Source organism: Amphiura filiformis, chromosome 17, assembly GCF_039555335.1.
Source record: "Amphiura filiformis chromosome 17, Afil_fr2py, whole genome shotgun sequence".
Lineage (NCBI taxonomy): Eukaryota > Metazoa > Echinodermata > Ophiuroidea > Amphilepidida > Amphiuridae > Amphiura > Amphiura filiformis.
In genome coordinates, this window is record NC_092644.1 from 38334092 (window position 1) to 38353890 (window position 19799).

At 35.2% G+C, this 19799-nt stretch overlaps 1 protein-coding gene across 1 annotated transcript in view; it reads right to left on the reverse strand.

Annotated features, from left to right (window-relative positions):
* The window catches only part of LOC140137200 (coiled-coil domain-containing protein 150-like), a 116010-nt gene that overhangs the window by 62533 nt on the left and 33678 nt on the right, over nucleotides 1-19799 (reverse strand). Inside the window, 4 exon segments of the mRNA XM_072158852.1 lie at nucleotides 2297-2390; nucleotides 3897-4066; nucleotides 5875-6003; nucleotides 11898-11960. Coding sequence (XP_072014953.1) covers nucleotides 2297-2390; nucleotides 3897-4066; nucleotides 5875-6003; nucleotides 11898-11960 — 456 coding nt within the window.

Here is a 19799-nt window from a genome sequence, read left to right on the forward strand (position 1 = left end):
CCACTGAATGACCCAATTTCATAATTATTGTCTGAGCTAATCATAGGACCAATTTTAACAAACAAGGTGTCATATGTGACCATCCAGCACAAATGAGCCCTGAAGTCGCCAATCATCATTTTTGAGACATTCAAACAAAATATTCTGCTTGAAATTAGCTTTAAAATGATGTATATCATGTCTATAGTACTTGACATTAAATAGTGAAAAATCAATAAAACAGTCAATAAATCCTTTGTTTCCTACTGTTTATTGTTAAGTTCAATGGAGTACATGTTATCTCAATAGTGGCACTGGCGACATCCGGGCTCAGTTGTGGTGGTTGGTCACATATGAAAGGTTATTAAATTTAGAAACTTTTCTCACCAGTTTTTTTAATAAAGTGTTTCTATTTTAAGTTATGGGTGTTTCTAGATTTCCCTAATTTAAAAATAGAAAAATTATTTTTCTCAAAAATAAGCACTTTATCAAAAAAAAAAAAAAAAAAAATCTGCCAAGAGAATTTAGATATTAGGCTTATTTACCACCCCTCAAACTATGAAAACCATATCACGTTCCCTCTGGGCTAGTAATAATTATTTGTAGAAAAAATAGGGAATTTTTGAAAAAATAAAGAAAAACATAAGAAATGTTTCAATTTTCATGAAACATTGAAAATAAGTGGACTAAAGACTTATCTTAAATTGCTTATTCATTTGATATGGATACATAATTCTGCTTTGACATGTGGCTATTTTCCTGCATGGGTCTATTTTCCGATGCTCCCAAGATATCCATTTTTAAAGTATTCATTTTCCAAAAAAGTTCACAAAATTGAAAGAATGCATGGTGATTTGTAATACAATTCATGCAGAAAAAAGTACAGAAAATAGACCATAGGACTTGAATTATAATGAATTCAACTCTGCGCTGCGTAATTTAATTTTAAAAACTGCAAATTTGAACTTTTTTGGAAAATGCATGCATTTGAGAATATTATGGATAAATCATGCAAATCATGAATATTCTAAAACTGGTGCGCAAAATTTAATCTCAAAAATCGCACATTTTTCCAGTGCTTAAGCAAACACCTTTGCAACAGTGATACTAACTACCAAAACAGTTAAAGTGGGCACAAGAGATGTCTATTGTGAGGGCCCTATGTATAAAAGAAAGATGGATAATAACTGCATAATGACATTTTTTAGCCTGGAGAAAAAGCAAAAATAATGGTGATGCAATGCAAACTTTGACCTGAATCCAACTGTTATTCATCTGAAAGACATTTATTTTTTCATGGGAGAGTATTCTCAGCATCCTTGAATAGACTAATGTAATTAATTAATTAAGTTCATCATTTTCAGGGATACTTTCTCACATTTGTGAGAAAATAATTGTAATAATTGTTAAAAATACATTTTATGTGACCATCAATGTTATATATCTGTGTAATTTATGATGTTAATTTCTGTAGTATCACATTGGGCTATTCTAGTTGAAATCCATACACCCCCTATGGAAGACATGACCTTAATCATTTCATATGGGGTTACCTGAATGAGTGATTCCATTTGCAATCTACTTCCCCTGTGTGTGAATTGAAGGTCATGTCTTCCATTGGGGGTGTATGGATTTCAAATGGAATAGCTGAATGAGCTACAGCAGTAGGGTAGGTATTAGAATAGGATATGTGACGTGGTTTATCGAAAGGAGACACTTTTGGGCAGGATCGTAAATGAAGAAATAGTAAAAAATCTGCCCAGGGGCGATTCTTTCTCAACTTGGGTTGTGATGTTAATAACGTTTAAAATATAATAGTTTCAGATCGGAATATAACTTGCATCTTGTATTTTTTGAGACATTTTTCAAGGTAATTCCTACCCTCAACATTGTCAATAATATTTTTAAAGGCTGATATCTCAATTTCCAATTTTATAACACCATAACTTACAAACTCAATATCTTCGCTTAGGAATGGCCGATTTCATTGAGGAAAACGGCATTGTAGAGCAAAATATCTCTATATTTAAGATTATGTAAAACACTTAAAATTGATAACCTACCCAAAATTGTCTCTTTTTGATATGACACGTCACATACAGTAATAAATCACATCAAATTTGAGGGCTCAAGATTATTTTAATTAATTAATTTAAGTTTAATGTCAAGTTTTGTGATCAGATGGAGAGTTGTAACTAGAGGCATGCAGAGCAGTACAGGCAACATTTTTGTAGAGTAGTAATGAGGGCAGTTAGGGTTAAAAAGGTGAAGTCATGCAACCCTAAATACAATTAAATAATATTGTAATACAATATACCTGGTCTGATTCATCAGTTTCTATAGCAACAAGTTTGGCTTGTAATTGTTCCACCTCCCTCTGAAGTTGATCTGTAGTTTGCTGCCTCGTGCATCTATCAAAGTAACAAAGAGAAAATATATCCTTCACAAACTGCTACTGTACATGGATATTATCTGCAGATATATTAGGGGCTTCTCTTTCAAAATAAATATTCAATCATGCAAAAGTACATGCTCCGTTTATAGCAGAAAATTTATAAACATTATTTTAATATTCACACTTTTACCATCAATTTTCAAAACTGCAACTTTTAAAGCACCAGGAATGTTCATTATACAGATTATGCTATCAGATATTCTGTCGGTCCGTGCAACATCATTTCCTGTTGATGATGCGACTCACGGTCGAGTGAGAACAAGTCCCTGATTCGATTTTTGTTGATGATTTCTGTCATTGGTGTTATGTAAATTTCGACCGCAAATAGTCAGTGGAATCAAACAACTGTTTCTAAGTCTTCAGAGTGGAAGAAACTTACTTGATTTACCGTTTATATACTGACAAACTTAAAATTAAATTCCATGGTCGAGTGTCGTTTTTTCCGAAATTGAATGTCACTTCAACAACATCGCTATGTAGCCTCCTTCACAGCCGGTTTCTGTTGTTCATAACAAACCGTGAGCGACATGCAGTTTGGGCCCGAGACTAGAGATAGCCCGGATGTTGGACCGACAGAATATATCATTTCAAGTTTGAAAGCTGGGATTTGGTTTGAACATGGGACCTGAGGTGGCAATAGCAATGCAGCTGGAGAGGGGGTACCCACGGCCAAAGCACTGAACCCACCGCTGCCTGTCCCAAGTCAGAAGCAGCTGCATAGGCTGGTAGAATAGATAAGGAAAAAGTAAGATCCTGGGCTTGTTACATAACAACACTTAATAATTTAGTCCATATACCTTCCTCGAGTCAGTAAAGTAAAATCAAATTTTGAGATATTCTCAAAAACTGTTTTAATTTGTGCAGGAATCTGTTGACAGTTTTGTTCAAATAAAATATTAGAAAGGCTCATGAACGCAAAACTCAAAAATATACCGACCTCATATCAGACATTTCCGAGATTGGCTTCACTTGCAACCTCACCTGCATGGAAATCGGGTCACATGGTTTGGTTACACCCGATACCACCAAAAGGATTTCTAATATCTTCTCCTTTGTCAAAGCCAAACCACCCAGGTCAATCAAAAAGGACCCAAGCAAACTTTCTATCCTCTCCAGTTATATACTATCTGGAATGTTTTTGACAGTTGACAGACATCATGATGCCCCTCCAAGGATGGAACAATCTGATCCCCATATTTGGTCTTGCCGTCTACTTGCTGATTGGTTACTTGAAGACTATCGTGATTTAATGGTAAGAATGGTGGTAGGGCTACACAGGATTGAGCTTAAATATTTAAAAACTGCATTTTAATTGGTCACTCAAATTAACATATTATGCAATTAGCCAATCAGAAATGCTCTCAGGAGGTTATGGTTGAAAACTTTCAATTGCCCCAAAGAAGGGCACTCTGATATTTATTCAGACTATAAAAGATGTTACAGCACAACCAGAAATAATCACCTTTCAAGTTTCAGGGATTTCAGTTCACTGTCCTTCCTTCCAAGTTCAGTCTGTAGTCTCTCCGCAGCATGTTGTAACTGCTGATGTGAGCCCATCACACCATCCAATGTACTGGCTATCTTACCCTGATCTACTTTGGCATCAGACAAGCATTGCTGGAGACTAACAACCTGAAAAAATGGTGTGTTTTGTAAGCAAAGATAGACATTTTTAAAAAGTATAGTTCGTGTCTGATGCGGCTTTTCAACTCAATGGCTCATGATTGGTTAGCATAGTGTAAATAGGGAAGACAAAGCCCCAGGTAATGCGACGGTAACTAATTACAACCCGGTGGGTGTTTGTTTGACAGGGACATTAAAATATATAGTTTGTTTATTTCCGTCTTTGATTAGTGTACGACGTTGAACGATTTGCCCCAATTTCACAAAGACAGGGTTACAGCTAGGTCAATGTAATTCTTAATTTAACCTTAGTTCTTTGCACTTCTTGTAAATTTTAAGTGCAACAATGGATTACAAAGTCTGTTACTGAATTACAATATTTCAAATATTTTTGCTTGACAAACCCGATAATAAAAGTAGGGGAGACCGGGTGTGTTCGCCCTATTTTTTTCAATCTCATCTAGAGAAGGTAATTCTCATGTTAGAAGGCTATAGTTTTTACACTTTAAAGCTGTATGCTGTAGCTAAATATTACCACATTTGTAAGAACATTAGGGAAGGAGAAGGGAAAATCAAAATCACGATGCAAGGGCGGACTTGCCCCATGCTGGAGCAAGTCCGCTCATATAAGTAAGTTTGCCCTGATAAAAAGAAAAGGTTATAATATTGCATAACAATGATAAATTGAATGCAACGTAGTAAAGGGTATTTTGGGCACTCATCCTCTTCCAAAGAGTATACTAAATTAATTGGAGGGGTATAATGTAAGTTAATATATGTAGGGGCCCTAAATGAGCAAAACCTTTATTTACAACTTCGCAATTATGGTTTTAGGGCATAAACGGTGGTATGAGTAATACTGATACCACTTCCTTGACTCAGAAACCTTTTTTGACAATAATTTCTGTGACAAGATGTGTCGGAATGTCTTTTGTTTTCTTGGGTACTTCATTTTTAGCTATGACGTGTGCCAGCTAATTACATCATCATTGAACTTTTCCAGCAGTCACAAGATCAGAAACATGGGGTGGGTGGACTTGTCCCGAGAGCGGACACTCCCCGGTCTCCCCTACTCAAAACTTTAGTTCTCGTCACCTGGGCTGACCGCTTGATTGCAAGTGATCTAGTCCAATGCAATACCCGTAAAATAGGTTGTTGACATTTCAAGCTGTCAGCCTAGACTGCGAAAACTTAAAAGTTGTGATAGTACTTATTTCACTGGAAGTTTGAAATATTAAATCTTACAAAAGCATCTATCAGACTGTTTTTTTGGCTGATGACCTCCATGTATGATAGAGAACAATTACACTACCGGTACATGAACATGCACTACTCACCTTTAAGAGTTTAGGGTTAGGGTTATGATTCAAAAGCATCACAATTTGTGACCAGGGATAGCACGAGCTCAAAAATTCCAATTGATTTTTTCCAGAACCTTTAAGCCCTGCAAAAACCAAATTTAAGGGGTCCAATGAGAATTTCAAGGGGTCCAAAGCTCTGAAAATGGTCAAATGCTGATTTAGAGCCTACACAATATGTCGGTTAAAAACTTCCTTATCATATTATCAATGGTTTTCGCTCTATTAGGAAATTTTCTGTGTCATAATTGGTTACTTCTTTGTATCAACAGTGACAAAATTTTATTATGAGCAAAAGCAACTCAGCAAGGATTTAAGCTTCCGTGCATCGTCAAATTTAAGGGGTCCATGCACTTTTGATTGGACCCATTGGTCAATTTCAACTTTTCCAAACTGTCCTAAACCAAAAGGTAAGGGGTCCCAGGACACGCAAGAATGCGACCCCTGTTTATCACTTACTTGTTGTTTTTCCCTTTCCTCTGCTCTGGTCATTTGATTTCGTAAGACCTGTGTTTCTTTCAGTGCCTCGTCTCTTGCTTGAATAGCTAACCTAAAATCATGCTCCTTCATCTGGCAATTAGACTGTTCCTATAATAATATTAGGCCAAAAAAAAAAGGTTTGTCTCAAAGCTCACGAGAAATTTAAAAACAAATGTGAAATGCGTTTTTTTTTTTTTTGTTTTTTATTCCGACTTTTTTTCATGGTATTTTGAGAAAAAAGTCTGATTTTTGCCGATTTTTTCTGGAAAAAACTAAAAAAAAAAAAAAAAAAATTTGAAATAAAAAAATTCGCATTTCTTTTTTGTCAAAATGCGATTTTACAAAGCAGCATAAGCTTTGAGACAAACCTTTTTTATTTGGCCTTATCATAAATGTGAAATCATGTGTGAATAAATGAATTGAATTGAATAAGCTTTAAAAACAAATACTGTGCAGGCCATATTGCCAAATGTTGTATTATTTTTGCACACTGCATAACAGTAACAGCACCTTTTGGCGACAGAATAAACTTATGGTACATGTATAAATGCGCGCAAAGCGCACAAATTATTTTTGAAATATTGAAGCTAACCTGGTGAAATATGGTGCAAAAGTAGAATAAATTAGTGTGAAAATTGGCACTTGTTAGACTAAAATGGCCAAATACAAGGTTAATTTGGTCAGAAACCCCCCAAACAGGCATCAACATTGGGGTATGATTGTATGGACCATCCCCCTATCAAAATATTGGGGTGGGTTATTGGAATTCAGTACAAATCATACTTTTCTTACGTGGGGATCCTCATAATGATAGGATAATCTATCTCTGTTAAATTGGACAAACTTCGTTGCATTAAATTTTTAATTTGCCCTCCCCTGCTGGATGGATATCATTATATGAACTTTGAAGAGGTGATTTTGGCCTTGGTCATCTCCTACCTGTAACAATAGTGACAGCTCTCAGGTGATTAATAATTTTGCTTTGTGAATAATTAAATTTTAAATCTAACTTATCATAATAGTGCTGCATTGTTTGTTTGTTTGTTTGTTTTCAAGGAGCATAATTTTGAAGATAATGCACAGATAATAGCCAGAAAATTGAGGTTATTGGTAGTAATTAGCTCACTTCCTCAATTAACAGATAAAAATAGCAGTCACATGCTTTTGTTTCCAGGGAGAACGGTTTTGACCACATACACAGTTAATAGCTAGCTATATTGAGGTTTTCCTATTATTTGTATCAATGACGTAGCCAGGTTTGTTAAAAAACCTTGGCAGGGTATATAGAAAAGGACATGGGAACTGCAGAAAATCTTGGAAGTGGCAAAAAAACCAAAAATCGAATGACTTGTAAATGAAATAAATTGTCACCTCAATTGCTACATAATAACATTTGGCATTTTGCTTTTGTTTAATTAGGGGTGGGGTATGAACCTTTGGACAGTATTTAATGTGGGACATTAGAGCACATCAGACATATCGAATTGCATTCTGAATACGAAGACTGTCCTTCTGATACCAAATAATTTTAATTTTTTGAAATTCGCAATGTAATACACATTTTATGGCAAATTATTAAAATTGATATTTTTGATATTTAACAGTACTCGAAGTAAACTTTATAAATCTGATAATATGTACTTAAAGTGTATGTAGGTGGGATGAAAAACCGACGATCAATTGAAATTTTTGACCTTTCGTATTGAAGATATGGATTTTTTCCCCAAAACACCCAAAAAAAATTAGGTCTTTTGGGAAAAAAAATCCATATCTTCAATATGAAAAGTCAAAATTTTCAATTGATCGTCGGCTTTTCCTCCCAGCTTTTCCTCCCAGCTACATACACTTTAAGAATATATCATTAGATTTATAAAATTTACTTCGAGGACTGTTATATATCAAAAATGTGAAAAATATCAAATTTTGATAATTTGTCATAAAATTTGTATCGTGAATTAAAAAAATGAAAATTATTTGATATGACATTCTTTGTATTCAGAATGCAATTCGATGTCTGATGTGCTCTCATGTCCCACACAAAAATACTGTCGAAACGCTCAAAATGCTCATTCCAGATCCCTTTTGTACAGATTAAAGTAGTTCATCCAAATGCTATTTGTGTAGCCAGAAAAGCTTCAACTCACAGCAAGTGTTTAATATTAGCTTAAATTGGCTCATTAGTTTCCAGAAAGGCAAAATTATTCCAATGGTCCAAAATGTCCACACCGATTCAAAGTTAGAATTATGCGGTTCGTAATTAAGGTTCATTTCATTTCATATATATGTATTTCACATTCGTGGCCAAGGGCCAAATTACAGAGAAATATTACAAATAATTATAATTAAAGGGGCATTTCGTGATCCACAGCCTCATCCCCCACTTTTCTCAAAAAAAGTTGAGATTTTTATATCACTGGAAACCTCTGGCTACATAATGTTTGTGTACAAAATATTTCTTGCAGATTAATTCGTTTTGCAAAGATATCGTGAAATTTGAATTTCGTTCTGGTGCACCAGAACGAAATTACAACGCATTGTCTATGGAGCAGTGTAATACACATAATCATGCATAACTCGCAAACGCAAAATCGGAATCAACTGAAATTTTGGAAATAGGCTTTTTTCGTGGATATGTACTGAAAAATGTCATAAAAAGAGGATGCTAGGATCACGAAATCCTCCTTTAAAGATAACACACAAAATTTAAAACATTTATAATAACACAAGTATTGCCCCCACCCACACACACACACAAAGGTGTGTAAATTGCAAAGGTCTGGAAATACAGGGTGAGTCAAAAAAAGTGCAATAGAGAAAAGAATCCACTTTAATTTAAGAACCGAGTTGAACCTTTTAGGTTTTAAAACATTTTATACTTAACATATCCATTAGTGATCTTGTTTGAGGAATTAGCATTTACCGTTTTGTTTTTATGACACATTTTATAGCGATACCCAATTTTAATGTTTGTCCAAGAGACATCTAAAATTTGAATGTCAGCCCACTCTGTGTAAGGTATAATTGGAACCACTGCCATTTTCTTAACCTCATTGGCATTGAAATAAAATGGAACATCCAAAGTTTTATTGCCCTTGGTCTTTTTTAAGGAGAAGAAACATTATTTGTTGTTATTTTCATTTTCCCTTTATTTTAAAGATGTTTATTCTCTATCAAAACCATATAAATTTGTAGGCGGGTTTTTTAAATGTCGAAAAGAAATGCGCGCAAGTTGAAGTGGAGTGAATTTCAAAATATCCATTAAGTTGGACATATTGGGATTAAAAAAACTGGAGTGAGGTATGAAGGACTTAAAGTAATGTTAGAAAGTTTGTTTGCATGCTCCCATTCAAAATACATGGTACTTCGTGGACAAATAATGAAATTGGGTATCGCAGCAAAAGGACTCATAAAAATTAAACGGTTGAAGCGAGTCACTTTATTTTTTCACAGAAGGTGACTATTGAGTGTGGCATTTATAGAAACTTTCAATAATGGGTAAGTTCAACTTGGTTCTATTGCACTTTTTTTGACTCATCCTGTACAAATAATGGATTTCTTTTAGAATACCCTACCACTGTAGATTTTCAATGAGGGTCTTTTATGAATGACCCATACACATACACTGTGAATGTAAAAAATGGTAGGGTATTCTAAAAGATAGCACCACCATATCCAAATACAAAGTTTGAAGTTGATCAGCCTTTACAATTAAACTGTAGAGTGGATTAAAGAATATGTAGGCAAAAGATGCAAATCAGCTCATTAATATTCATAAATATGCAAATAAAATGACAAAAACTGTACAGCCATCAGACCACCATATCCAATCCACATACCAAGTGTGAAGTTATTGTGTTATTGCGTTGGAGCTGCACAGTGAATTAATAAATTTGCTTCCGCCGGACAGAAAAAAACAAAGAAACAATTATAGTAATTTCTTTGTTTTATATGTCATGAGATATCTTTGTAATCACAATGATTATAGCGGGTCTATAGCTAGTCTGCTTCTTGGTCAATGATCTGTGCCTTCTTCAACCCAATTACATGATTTTCTGCTGCTACATGTTCTGCTATTGCTGATTTATGGATTTCTCAGTGATGTTGCGACTTATCTTCGAGCCCTGGTAAAACTTTTTGTTCTGAAAGTCTTGTGCCGAACAAGCGACCTGTTTCACCAATGTATGTTTTGGGACAGTTTTGGCACGGGATCTCATAAATTGCCTCGGCAGTTCATCAAACATCTAGAAACACCACAACAGAGTGATCAAGATTCCTGATAGGAATTGAAATATTTCTGAGTAAGTACCGCCAGCATAATTGGATCTAAAAAAGAACCTTTTCTACTTTATTGAACTATGAACGATCCTGATGAATCGGTATATATCACATTTGCATCTTAACTCTTATCTTAATATATATAGCAACATGTAGACTGATATTGGACTCGTGTCATATTGACATAAGCTTAAAAAGTTACTTTTTCAGAGTCTGAATAGAGCAGCGACGTAGCTTGCGACACCATCATGGCATCTTCATTCAGCGTAGTGATTACTCTCCTATTACTTAAGAGAATAAACGATAGGAATTTTTATTTTTACTATCCTCTACCTATGATAGACGACAGGCATGTCCAATATTTTGAGTAGTGGATGCCGGTGCAGCCAGTATCCACTATGATAAACAATAGGAATTTTTATTTTTACTATCCTCTACCTATGATAGACGACAGGCATGTCCAATATTTTGAGCAGTGGATGCCGGTGCAGCCAGTATCCACTATGATAAAAATATTGGACCTGCCTGTCGTCTATCATAGGTAGAGGATAGTCAAAATAAAAATTCCTATCGTTTATTCTCATTCTTATATTAGTCAGGTAAATATTATTTTGATAACTGTAAACTATATAAAGCAAAACTTAAGTTACCCCTTTTTCTAAAATGAACGAAACTTGTTTACAACTTCTCATCTTTTGTTGCACGTACTGTTAGCGCGTGCGAGTATTCCGTACTGCGTCTAGGCATACAACACGATACATACGCGCACCTCTATGAGCGTGTTACGTGTTATCAACACTCATGATGACGTGGCTTGTCTACCGCCTGATAGACGACACCCAAAATCATGGGATTGTCCAATCAGATTACGTAATAGACCACTCCCACTGACTAAGAATCTATGATGATCTGTTGTCACTTGACCGTGGTCAGGTGACCAGAGGAGAGTAATCACTACGCTGAATGAAGATGCCATGATGGTGTCACAAGCTATGTCGCTGCTCTATTCAGACTTTTGAAAAGGTAACTTTTAAGGGATCTAGAATGAGCGTTTATAGGCGTTCGACAGTATTTTTTGTGGGACATGAGAGCACCTCAGGCGTGTCGAATTGCATTCTGAATACTGAAGCATATCTTTCTGATATCAAATAATTTTCATTTTTGAAATTCACGATATAATACAAATTTTATGACAAATTATTAAAATTTGATATTTTTCAAATTTTTGATATATAACAGTCCTCGAAATAAATTTTATAAATCTAATGATATATTCTTAAAGTGTATGTAGCTGGGAGGAAAAGCCGACAATCAATTGAAAATTTTGACCTTTTATATTGAAGATATGGATTTTTTCCCCAAAAGACCTATTTTTTTGGTGTTTTGGGAAAAAACTCCATATCTTCAATACGAAAGGTCAAAATTTTCAATTGATCGTCGGCTTTTCATCCCACCTACATACATACATAAGTATAAATCATCAGATTTATAAAGTTTACTTCAAGTACTGTTAAATATCAAAAATATCAATAATATCAATTTTTAATGATTTGCCATAAAATGTGTATTACATTGCTAATTTCAAAAAATCAAAATTATTTGATATCATCAGGACATTCTTCGTATTCAGAATGCAATTCGATATGTCTGATATGCTCTAATGTCCCACAATAAATACTGTCCAAACGTTCATACCCCACCCCTTAAGCTCTTATCTTCATATTTACCTGTTTTAGTTGTCTTTCTAATCTTTGAGCATCCATCTTGATTTGACTCAAATCATTGTTAGTCTGCACAATTAAAAAAAAATCAAATATTTCACACACATATACATCCAGAATTTGATTTAACTTTACTTATTGTGCGGTTATTTGGGCAGATAAAACTAATTGTTACTACACGCTTTTTAGCTCAGAAAAGGTATAAAACCAACTATGCTCACCAATACAAATCTAATGTTTACTCAACAGCTCATGACATCTGCATTCACCAACTAAACAGTTCCAAACAAATAAGTCCCCCCCCCCTAAGAATTTTTGGTATAATCCAAAAACGGCTTGATCAATTCTCTTGTTTTAAAGTTTGGAACATAGGCCGATTAGTTATGCATCAAGTGAATGGGGTTTTGTTGTTATCTTTTATCATCTTCACTGAGAAATACAGCCATTTATAAAATTTTCAGCCAAAAAAAAAGTTGCACTTTTCTACACAGGCTTTTTATGCATGACGTTTGGTTTCAGACCTCTTTCACTTGAAGAAAATTAATCAAAAAGGAATGTTTCTATATTTTGTTTTGTATTTTATTAAAATAACTTTTTCAAACATGTTTTGTGATTCAGTGAGTAATCTCTGCCAAGAATTGGTTTAATAGTTACCTTAGGGATCGTAGTAACAGGGTTTGTGTTCTTGGAGACTATTCTGAAAATCATCCGTTAAAGTATGGTGTTCCACAAGGGTCAGTCGCAGGTCCACCGATTTTCACAGCGTATGCGCAACCGGTCGCTAATATTATCAGGCGTTTTCAGGTGGCTTATCACATTTATGCTGATGATACGCAGCTCAGCTCTACATTAGTTTCAATCCTAAATCTGAGGAAGATACAGCTGCTGCACGTTGTAGGCTTACCAATTGCATTGCAGAAATACGATCGTGGATGCTTGCAAACAAGCTTAAGTTAAACGTTTCGAAGACAGAGCTTTTCTTGATTGCATCTGCTAGGCATGCAAATGCTGTATCTCACCTTGATTTGAAAATCGGTGGATCTGTGATTGCCCCATCTGCTTCCATTAAAAATCTTGGCATTGTTTTTGATAATAGCCTTGCAATGAAAAATCATGTTAGCTCTTTGTGTAGAAGTGTAAACTTTCATTTGAGAAATTTAAATAGGATTAAATCGTTATATTGATCGTTCTACTTGTGCACATGCAGTGAGATCTTTGATTCTTTCTCGGCTGGACTATAGCAACTCTTTGCTTGGGGGTTTGTCCGTTTCTGATGTTCAGCATCTGCAAAAGCTGCAAAATTGTGCGGCACGTCTTATTTATCAGGTCAGCAAACGCACCAGCGCGACCCCACTCATTCGTGAGTTGCATTGGTTGCCAGTCCAGCAGAGAATTGAATTCAAGATCTTAGTGCATGTGTACAATTGTGTTTATGGTTCTGCACCTACTTATTTACAAGATGTCTTAACTAAATACAACTCAGGCCGTCAAGGGCTCAGATCTAACCAAGATCAAACTCGTCTTGCCATACCCCGTACTAAACGTTCCTTTGGGGACAAGTCATTTTCCGTTTTAGGGCCCAGACTATGGAACAACTTGCCTGTGCACGACGCGCCGCTCAGAATGTGCAATGTTTTAAAAAGTTTTTAAAAACGTTTCTTTTCCCAAAGGTTTAAGCCGTAGTGTTTTAATTTTGGCTACTTTTATGTACGTTGGTTTTTAATGATGTTTCATATAAATACAATGGTTTTAATATTATAATAATTTATTCTTTGGAATTTCCATGCAGATATGTTTATGTATATTTTTGTTGTTGAAGTTGGTAATATTGCCATTTTTATATAAGGCTTTTGATATGTATTTTTGTAGCTTGTAGTTGTACTTTGTATGTATTTTTATTATGTAAAGCGCATTGGACATTGTGGAAATGCGCTCAATAAATCCTTGTAATAATAATAATAATAATAATAATCATATAGCCATTTATGAAGTTTTATTCGTCAACAAAAGTTGCACTTTTCTAAACTGGCTTTTTGTATGCATTAAAATGCGCAAATTTAACAAGTTTTTCATTCTAATTAAATTTATTAGGAAGGAACAACTGTAAATTTAATGATGAATTTTGTGTTCATTGATTAATTTAACCAATGGACCAACAGATTCCTGATTAGATCGTTTATGCTGGATCCTATACACTTTTTTCACAGTCATTCTTTGAATGGTTCAAAAAACATTTATATGGGTGGCCGTTATCAAGACTTGACTTGTTACAAGCGGACAAGTGAGGGGCAACACCACTTTAGAGGACTTGGTAGCAAATCCTGCAGCATACGGGAACCAGCTTGACCAACAGCAGAGAAGAACTATGCTTGGAAGCCATCTCACATGAAGGAAGGCCTATTCATTATTGAAAGACATTAATAAGCTGCAGCATTGATTTTGATTTATTCACTGAACCATAAAAACTGTTTTTTATAATGTGCGACACCTAAATCAGGAAAAGCTTAAATTTAATTAAATCAAATTATGCTTCTTTTTGATTAAATTACTCATTAATTGTCAAACACAAATTAAAGCATAAAAACCCTATGTAGAAAAATGCAACTTTTTTTTGGCCGAAAATTTCATAAATGGCTGCATTTTGCAATGAAGATGATCAAAAGTAGCAACAAAAACCCGCTCACTTGATGCATAACTAATCAGTCTATGTTCCAAACTTTAAAACAAGAGAATTGATCAAGCCATTTTTGGATTATACTAAAATGTCTTGGGGGGGGACTTACTTTTTTGGAACCATTTAGCTATAAATCATGAGCAATTTACCCACTTTCTGAATACTTGAATACAAAATTCATATGGGTTCCAAGACCCACTCCAAATACCAAGCCACAGATATGCACAACCAATTGCTGATTGCTGTGCTATTGGCCAAAAATGTTATTAAATCCAAAATGCTGTAAAGGTCCATTCAGTGATTTGCTCTCCGCACGATCGTAAGAATGAGCAAAATTCAGATTTTGGTACCTTTGTCATCTGCTATTGGATCAGCTGAAAGACATGTATTTAAGACAAAATAAGGCATTGACATGTTACAGCATTTACAAGTTACAGACCGGTCAGAGCAACTTTGAATTTGTCCTGACCTTTGACCTTGGATGATCTTTACGCTTTCATATTCCCCAAATGTCAGGGATCATTTTCCACAAGTTACAGCTTGATCAAAACAACTTTAAATTTAACCTGACCTTTGGACCTTGGATAACCTTTGTGGTTTCATACTCCCCAAGTGCCTGGATTATTTTCTCCGAGTTACAGTCTGATAGGAACTTTAAATTTAAATCAGGCTTCCTTTTTATGATTTCTGAGCAAAATTTATCATTTTTCAACCATTTTGGGGAAAAATTCTCAAAGTTAAGTTTGATTTGAGTTTGGTTCATGGAACATATTTTTTTCTGCAATTCCCACATTCCTGCCATTTTCTATACCCTGCCAGGGTTTATAAAAAACCTGGCTATTTACTGATACATTAAATGAAAATGAGAGTACATGTATATTACTAACTAGTTCACATTGTTAATGATCTTTTGTTCTGTTCCCTTTAAATAAAGTAATTGACTATGTGGATTAAATCTCTAATAATAATATTATTTGTAAAAAAAGTGAAAGGAAAGATAATTGATGTCTATCATAATTAAATGTGTATACAATCAAAATGTCCACTGCTGTGGTAATCATGATTTAATTAAAATTAATTTAATTTTTAATTAAAATTGCTATTTAACTATTTAAATTGCTGGCTTCCTGACACATGATTCTTCTTGCACATGAAGTCCTCAAATGGAAAATTGCAACTTGTTTAAAATAAACCTGAGAAGCATTTTATGTGGGTGGGATATTGAAAGTAATGAAAAATATCTTTTAATTTTAATTGTTTTAATCATGATTTAATTACTTTTTAACTATTTAAATTGCTGGCTTCCTGACACATGGTTCTTCTTGCACATGTAGTCCTCAAATGGAAAATTGTTTAAAATAAACCTGAGAAACATTTTATGTGGGTGGGATATGGAATGTAATGACAAACATCTTGTAATTTTAATTGTTTTAATCATGATTTAGTTGTTATTTAACTATTTAAATTGCTGGCTTCCTGAAACATGGTTCTCTTGCACATGAAGTCCTCAAATAAAAAATTGGAACTAGTTTAAAATAAACCTGAGAAACATTTTATGTGGGTGGGATATTGAAAGTAAGGAAAAACATCTTTTCATTTTAATTGCTTTGGCATGTTTTGCTATTTACAAATTTAGAATAATATACAATGATATTAGAAAAACTATACCTATAAATTGATGTTATTTATTCAGGAAATAAAAAGAATTGATCAAATAATGTTGAATACAAAACGAAAACTGAGAATAAATATAGAAAAATTGTATTATTTTAAAATATATTGGAATATGCTGGCCTGCGTTCTGCCACTGTGACTGTTACCACCTTCCTGACTGAGCACAATACATTCAAAACCCTCATGTCAGCTGAACACAGAACCTTCTCCTATGTTGCGCTTCGCACCTGGAATAGACTGGCAATTGGTATCAGGCAATCACAATCAGTGGGTATTTTCAAAATGGTTCTAAAGTCACATTTGTTTCCTTAGATTTTCTAGTTGGATATCCAAATTTCGCGGTTGAGAAGTTCTTTGTAGCCCTGCGGGGCAATCTAGTTGGATTTCCCTATTAAGCGGCGGTTGTTGGCGGTCTTTCACGGTTTGTAGTTTTAATTTCCCTCATTCTTCATGCCAACCAAGATTGTGGTTCTGGTAGCCTTGCGGAGCAATCTAGTTGGATATCCACATTTCGCGGTTGATAGTTCTTTGTAGCCCATGGGCAATCTAGTTAGATTTCACTATTAGCGGCGGTTGTTGGCGGTCTTTCGCGGTTTGTAGTTTTAATTTCCCTCATATAGTTTAAGCTTGTTGGATAACTATACTTGGCGGTGTGTGGTTCTTTGTAGCCCTGCGGGGCAATCTAGTTGGATATCCAAATTTCGCGGTTGATATATTTAGATTTATAGAGCGAGTTGAATTTCCCTATTAAGCGGCAGTTGTTGTCGGTCTTTCGTGGTTTGTGGTTTTGATTTCCCTCATTCTTCATGCCCTACCCTCTATCAGGGGTTAGTTTATAGTTTAAGATTGTTGGATAACTATACTTCACGGTGTGTGGTTTTTGAAGCCCTACGGGGTAATCTAGCTGGATGTCTCTATTGAGCGGCGGTTGTTGGTGATCTTTCGCAGTTTATGGTTTTAATTTGTTGGATATCCAAATTTCGCGGTTTGTGGTACTTTGTAGCCCTGCGGGCCAATCTAGTTGGATATCCCTAGTGAGCGGCGGTTTTTGGCGTTCTTTCGCGGTTTGTGGTTTTAATTTCTCTAATTTTTCTATCGGTGGCTAATTTGACTTTTAAACTGGTTGGATATCCATATTTTGCGGTTTGTGGTTCTTTGTACCCTGCGGGGCAATCTAGTTTGACATGCCTATTGAGCGGCGGTTGTTGGCGGTCTTTCAGGATTTGTGGTTTTTAATTTCCCTCATTCTTCAAGCCCTGATCTCTAGGGGAGTGGGTAATTTATAGCTTAAGCTTGTTGGATAACCATACTTCTTTGTAGCCCCGCGGGGCAATTTAGGTGGATATCCAAAATTCGTGGTTTGTGGTTCTTTGTAACCATGTAGAGCAATCTAGTTTTACATCCATATTAAGCGGCGGTTGTTGGCGGTCTTTCACGGTTTGTGGTTTTAATTTCCCTCATTCTTCAAGCCCTGCTCTCTATCGGGGGTTCCGTGTGTCTGTGGTGGGGACAGTCCCTCCTTTTAATAGGCATTTGGGTATTTTTGCCGCTTTGCTAATTTGTCTTTATGTAACCATCGAGATATCATAGAAGGAGAATCCATGAACCCAGTTCCCTTTGTACTATGATGGTTATGAGTCGATACTGAGCAATCAGGTATGAATGGCACACTATCGATTTGCTAAGCTTCTTATCTATTGAGCTTGGCCGGTTATGAACCACCGTTATCGCGACTTCTAAGCAGAATGACGTCATTTTTACCCACAAAGCATGTGGCCGTGACCATAAACAAAGGAAAACAATTTACTTCCGGTAATTTTATAACGCCAATATTTCTTATGGCCAAGCTTGGCGGATCGTAGAAACAACATTGCCAGTCTTGGAAAACCTTTCCAAATCATTTCCACTGGTTTAAAAGTCCCGCAGACACCCGCCAGTATTACTAATCACGATCATTAAAAATACATAAATTCACCGTAACTTTGGAAGGAAAAGAGGGAATTCGATCAGGTTTTCGCTAATAAATCAACTTGAACTCGGAAACACAATGACGCAATCGAAGATCATGTGACCGATGCAAAGGGCACTAATACCATCCATTTCGATGCGGGTCACCTAGGGGTCGGTTTAAATTACATTTTAAAATAGATGATCGATATTGTCGCATAACGATCATAAACATCAAAGGCCGTGTTTGAGGACTGTACTGATTAAATCCATTCAAGTGATGACTCGCGTTGAATAGCGTAATCGGCTTAACCCTATTGAGTGGATTAGGATTTTTCTGTGGAATCTCCTTCCATTAGTAGCTCGATGACGTAACTATGACTTTAATGGCCTTCCATATTTGGTTGTATCTTTTTGGATACGTTTTTGTCCCTGCTGGCCTTCCATACAAGTGGAACAATAATTTTTCACACCTATAGAGTGTATGCAATAAACAAACCGGAACGGTATAACAATTGAAATGACAGTCATGTTGGAATACAGTTCTACGATAGCTGAAGATGACAAAGGGACAGGTCTCTAGAACGATTTAACAACCATCATACATATCACATGTTTTATTGTCCTATTATCATGCGAATCGCCTAAAAAAAATCGCCTGTTATTCAGAATTATATAAATAAAGAAATTAATAAAAAGATTTCTTTTATTATTTGTTCAGCTAGTGGCTGCACTATACATAGGTTGTTTTTAAATAGGCCCTTAATGCAATAAATAATATCCCTGAGAATCAACATCTTGCTTTGATAAAAAAATAATATCATAATAGCACTGGATGATTAAAATTGTGTTACCCTTGATTAATGACAATCAAATTATTGTTTAATAAAATATTGAAAAAATAAGTTGGTCATCGGATTTCGAACTCAAGTCCCCGGATTAGGAGTTCAATGCCTTAACCATTACACCACGGGCCTCGGCTGTGAAATAGCGTGTCGATGTACAATATTTATTATATGAATTGATGTGTTGTCCGAAAAGTACAAAAGAATTGTGAAAAACTTGATTTTGTGGCGAATGGGGTTCGGAATTTGTATGTACGGTATTTCAGAAATTGCTAGGGTATAATTGGAAGTGAATCTGAAAAAGTAGTGTGAAGGTGATAACCAGGTAGACCTGTAGCAGTGTCTAAAAATTCTGGATCAGTATGATTTGCCACTAATTTTCGCTATGAAATACCGCGTGAAATGGAAGCAAAAATATTTGTTTATTACGAACAATGATTGACTGTAGGATTGGTGGCCCTTTTGAATTAATGAGTTGTCAAGATATTACATCTGGGACTGTAAATAACATTTAGCATGGTTTTAGATACATTTTGTACCCAGCGGAAAATAACATCGAACAATAGAAGTCAAGTGTTTTAATGTTAGCTGTAAATATAGTCTCGCGGGAGCATCTGTTATTAGTCTTCTTTATCAGTCTTTTTTTTTTTTTTAAACTTGCTGGTCACGGCTACCACGTGACTCTAATGTAGGAAACGGAGAGCTTTTGTTGATCATCATAATTATTTATTTGAAAACTTCCTTTCTGAAGAGTATGTGAGAGTGCCT